This window comes from Pseudophryne corroboree, chromosome 10 (genome assembly GCF_028390025.1).
Source record: "Pseudophryne corroboree isolate aPseCor3 chromosome 10, aPseCor3.hap2, whole genome shotgun sequence".
In the NCBI taxonomy this organism is placed as follows: Eukaryota; Metazoa; Chordata; class Amphibia; order Anura; family Myobatrachidae; genus Pseudophryne; species Pseudophryne corroboree.
In genome coordinates this window covers 39,979,882-39,985,138 of record NC_086453.1, presented here as the reverse complement: position 1 = coordinate 39,985,138, position 5,257 = coordinate 39,979,882, and the positions used below count along the sequence as shown (strand labels likewise).

The window sequence follows — 5,257 nt, the reverse complement described above, 5'->3', positions numbered from 1 at the left end:
ATAGTTGCTGGATATCCCCTGAAAACACCCTTTCAGAGCCGCTGCTCCTGCATGTGATTTTTTTAATAAATTCCGACAGTTAGAATTATCGGGACTAGAACTTGATAATTAATAAACCCCCCTCCCCCCAGTCTTGTTTTATTACTGCGTTTATACCCAATGCAGAGTATGCTGGAACTGCAGAGTAAATGTGATTGATGGACTTGTGATTACACCTTACGCGGCACCACACACAGATGCCCGCAGGTTATCGGGTCCACCAGCTGCCAGACGTTGTCTGACCATGAGACACAGGAGGACACTGTGTAGCCAGGCGCCCATCCTAGCACTTCCCCATCTGCCAACAAACAGACCTCAGGTTCCGGAATGTCCCAATCTCTGACATCTGATCTCCAGTACCAGTAAAGAAGGTGTAAGAGGTGATAACATCCCCACAACAACAGAGAATGTGGAAATCTGCGCTGCCGGCACAGAAACAAACAAACAGAAGGCGCCAGGGACTATCATAGGTGTGACCTGTGTGGTGACCCCTGGTCTGGGATCTGCCCATATATACAGCTCCGTCCCAGCAGGTGAGACATCATCAACCTCAGAGGCTGAATCCACTGGTGACCGTCCCACAGACACAGGAATAATGAAAGCCTTCGTCCTCTGCGTGCTCCTCATCCTCTCCGTGCTCGGACATAGGAGCCTTGGGGTCTCCCTGAGAGGGGTAAGTCGTAGAGAGGGTATTACATCTCCTTGCTGTACACCTGTATTACCTCTCTGTGTGTATGTTCTGTTATATGGTCTCCTGCCTCCTATATACAGACTGCCCCTCTCCTATACCCAGATCTTCCTGTCCTTCCTTCCTCCCCAAACTTCTGGGACTCATGTACAGATGAGGGGTGATGAATTCCCCCTCTGACTCCTGAAAGTTTTCATTTGACCCTCACATTTATAATATCGCCCTTCCTGTATTTTATATCATATTTTGCCACCTTGTGATATCTGTTGGAATCATAATTTGCCTCGGCTAATGTCTGGTGGTGCGCGATGTGCTGCGGGATCATTTTCTGTAACCGTCTCAGTGTCTCTCTTACACAATTACTAATGTTAAACATGATATTATATACAGGTTGAGTATCCCATATCCAAATATTCCGAAATACGGAATATTCCGAAATACAGACTTTTTTGAGTGAGAGTGAGATAGTGAAACCTTTGTTTTTTGATGGCTCAATGTACACAAACTTTGTTTAATACACAGAGTTATTAAAATATTGGCTAAAATGACCTTCAGGCTGTGTGTATAAGGTGTATATGAAACATAAATGCATTCTGTGCTTAGATTTAGGTCCCATCGCCATGATATCTCATTATGGTATGCAATTATTCCAAAATACGGAAAAATCCGATATCCAAAATTCCTCTGGTCCCAAGCATTTTGGATAAGGGATACTCAACCTGTAATATAGAGATTTCATACACTTGGTGGCGGTGTCAGCGATGTCTCTATTTATGCAGAAAATATTAAAACAGTTTTTCCCCCCTTCCCTTTCAGAATGAAATAGAAAATTCTGCAGATCATCTCGCCCAGTCCCAGACAGAGGAATATGCTGCACAGGTGAGGGGCAGTTACTGTACTATTTAAATAAATCAACTCTTCCTGGAGAATTACAATGATTAGCTCATTCTGTTATCTACGCAGGGATCTAGAAAGATGATCTCTGTTATATGTGCAGCGCAGGGATCGCTGAGTGTTTATATGTGAAACTTCTGGGGGAGATTAATTAGAGCTTGGAGAGAGATAAACGGGCAGATGTATTAAGCCTGGAGAAGTGATAAAGTGGAAGGTGATAACGCACCCGCCAATCAGCTTCAACATGTCAAGTTACAGACTGGGGGGCAGATGTATTAACCTGGAAAAGGCATAAGGAAGTGATAAACCAGTGATAAAAGCAAGGTGATACACACACCAGCCAATCAGCTCCAATATGTAGATTAACATTTAGGATCTGATTGGCTGGTGCATGTATCACCTTGCATTTATCACTGGTTTATCACTTCCTTATGCCATCTCCAGGTTAATACATCTGCCCCTGGGTTTGAAAAATGACAGGAGCTGACTGGCTGCTGCGTTATCACCTTCCACTTTATCACTTCTCCAGGATTGATACATCTGCCCCAGTGTACCAACCAACCAGCTCCTAACTGTCATTTTTCAAACGCAGCCTGTAGCATGGCAGCTAGGAGCTGATTGGCTGGTACTGTGTTTCTCACCAATTTATCTCTCTCCAAGCTTTGCTAAATCTCCCCCCTAATATATACACATAAGAAGGCACAGAGGTTATCACCCTGTGATGCAGCAGAGAGTTTACGTTTGCTTACATTTTGCAGGGAAGTCATAGTGATAAAGGGGCCGTGACCTTAGGATTGTTCTTTGCAGGGAATGTATGTTCTACTTCTCCCATCCCCTCTGGATCAGCTGTTTTTGCCATATTTACCATGTATCTGCTTCCAGCAATCAGGGGAATTGTCATTAATTCCGTCTTCCCTCTTCCCTCTAGGAGTCTCACACCCGGGACAAGCGACACATCGGACTGGGCATCTGCACTTACTGCTGTAAATGTTGTGCCAACAAAGGGTGCGGGTACTGCTGTCGGACCTGATCTCGCCCTCAGGGCGGTGGGGTTCACCAGGACTCACAAGTCACAAAGCCCTCTTACCTGGAGACACAATGTACCCCGTGGATGGACCCCGTGGATCCGGGAACGTGTCCCTTCTACCTCACACAGCCTAGAACGGAGAGATGCATGAAATGTCCTGCAGCTGGAGATTGCCTACTGTCTTCAGGCACACAAGGGGTTAATGTGGTTTTTCATGTTTTTTTCCTGTAAGACGCCCGGGCTCTCCGCTCCGCGCCTTCCCTGCTCTGTATTTATTAATGTTGCTGCTCTGCTTGTAAAATGTTCAGCAGATGTATTAACCTGGAGAAGGCATAAGGAAGTGATAAACCAGTGATATGTGCAAGGTGATAAACGCACCAGCCAATCAGCTCCAATTTGTAAATTAACAGTTAGGATCTGATTGGCTGGTGCATTTATCACCTTGCACTTAACACTGGTTTATCACTTCCTTACGCTGTCTCCAGGCTTAATAAATCTCAGTTACTCTCTGCCTCCCTCTTCCATTCCATATGTATATATGGGAAATAAGAGTAACGTATTTCTTATATAGAAGAACTCATCACCTCTGTAAGCGCCTCCTCTGTTCTTACAGACTATTAAAGGTTTAGGATAATAAATGAAGGTCCAACTGGAACTTTGTAGCTACAACAAGCTCATACTGCCCCCCCCCCTCCCCCCCTGCTGTAGTTACTGCGGACGATAGCTCCTCCTATGTCATTATCATATGACGTGTAATATATTTGTTATATAAGATCCCTGATATATTGTGTGTTATGTATATGAAGTTATTTATTATGTATATTTTTCAACAATTTTAAAAGTGTAACTTCATTTTGTTACATTTAATAAACTGGTGGCACTTCACACTCAATGGGGTATATTTACTAAGCTCCCGATTTTGACCGAGATGCCGTTTTTTCTTCAAAGTGTCATCTCGGTTAATCTCGGTAATTTACTAAACACTAATCACGGCAGTGATGAGGGCATTCGTAATTTTTTGCAAGTTCAGGTAAAAAATTACGAATGAATACACCATCGGTCAAAACGCGGCTGTTTAAGTATGAATCTCGGTCATTTACTAAGAAGTGCAAAGCCAAAAAAGAACAAACACTGCCGTGAAAAATTACAACTCGTAAAAAAGTGCTAAAAAAAAACAGACCTTTTTTTTTTATTCGTGATTGGATAGGCATGCACGGATCCATGAGATCCGTGCATGTATATCAGTGGGAAGGGGTGGGAAAGTGCTTATTTTTTCAAAAAAAATTGCGTGGGGTCCCCCCTCCTAAGCATAACCAGCCTCGGGCTCTTTGAGCCGATCCTGGTTGCAGAAATATGGGGAAAAAAATGACAGGGGTTCCCCCATATTTAAGCAACCAGCATCGGGCTCTGCGCCTGGTCCTGGTCCCAAAAATACGGGGGAAAAAAAGAGTAGGGGTCCCCCGTATTTTTAAAACCAGCACCGGGCTCCACTAGCTGGACAGATAATGCCACAGCCGGGGGTCACTTTTATACAGCGCCCTGCGGCCGTGGCATCAAAAATCCAACTAGTCACCCCTGGCCGGGGTACCCTGGGGGAGTGGGAACCCCTTCAATCAAGGGGTCCCCCCCCCCCAGCCACCCAAGGGCCAGGGGTGAAGCCCGAGGCTGTCCCCCCCCATCCAATGGGCTGCGGATGGGAGGGCTGATAGCCTTTGTTGTAAAATAAAAGATATTGTTTTTAGTAGCAGTACTACAAGTCCCAGCAAGCCTCCCCCGCATGCTGGTACTTGGAGAACCACAAGTACCAGCATGCGGCGGAAAAACGGGCCCGCTGGTACCTGTAGTACTACCACTAAAAAAATACCCAAAAAAACACAAGACACACACACCGTGAAAGTATAATTTTATTACATACATACACACATACATACATACTTACCTTATGTTCTCACGCAGGTCGGTCCTCTTCTCCAGTAGAATCCAAGGGGTACCTGTTGAAGAAATTCTACTCACGAGATCCAGGGGTCCAGGCTCCTCGGCAAATCCAGGGATAATCCACGTACTTGAATAAAACAAAAAAACGGTGTCCCGACCACGAACTGAAAGGTGACCCATGTTTGCACATGGGTCACCTTCCCACGAATGCCAGAAACCCACTTTGCCTTCTGGCTAAGTGGGTTTCTTCAGCCAATCAGGGAGTGCCACGTTGTAGCACCCTCCTGATCGGCTGTGTGCTCTTGTCCTCACTGACAGGCAGCACACGGCAGTGTTACAATGTAGCGCCTATGCGCTACATTGTAACCAATGATGGGAACTTTCTGCCCTGCGGTTGACCTAAAGTGACGTCACCGCTGAGCAGAAAGTTCCCATCATTGGTTACAATGTAGCGCATAGGCGCTACATTGTAACACTGCCGCGTGCTGCCTGTCACTCAGTACAGGAGCACACAGCTGATCAGGAGAGTGCTACAACGTGGCACTCCCTGATTGGCTGAAGAAACCCACTTAGCCAGAAGGCAAAGTGGGTTTCTGGCATTCGTGGGAAGGTGACCCATGTGCAAACATGGGTCACCTTTCAGTTCGTGGTCGGGCAACCGTTTTTTTGTTTTA

General features: G+C 45.7%; 1 protein-coding gene across 1 annotated transcript; it reads left to right on the top strand.

Annotated features, from left to right (window-relative positions):
* Window positions 1-572: 572 nt before the first annotated feature.
* HAMP (hepcidin antimicrobial peptide) lies at window positions 573-3,540 on the top strand. Its single transcript, XM_063942311.1, has 3 exons — window positions 573-712; window positions 1,544-1,606; window positions 2,550-3,540. Exons 1-3 carry the CDS (start codon window positions 635-637, stop codon window positions 2,649-2,651), a joined length of 243 nt encoding a protein of 80 aa, XP_063798381.1. The 5' UTR covers window positions 573-634; the 3' UTR covers window positions 2,652-3,540.
* The last annotated feature ends 1,717 nt before the right edge of the window (window positions 3,541-5,257 follow it).

What these genes read in the sequence shown, in the direction of transcription:
- HAMP (XM_063942311.1), top strand. Translation starts at nt 635, where the DNA reads ATGAAAGCCTTCGTCCTCTGCGTGCTCCTCATCCTCTCCGTGCTCGGA. An exon ending in TTGGGGTCTCCCTGAGAGGG is followed by an intron (nt 713 to 1,543) that starts GTAAGTCGTAGA and finishes CTTCCCTTTCAG; the next exon opens with AATGAAATAGAAAATTCTGC. An exon ending in CAGAGGAATATGCTGCACAG is followed by an intron (nt 1,607 to 2,549) that starts GTGAGGGGCAGT and finishes TCTTCCCTCTAG; the next exon opens with GAGTCTCACACCCGGGACAA.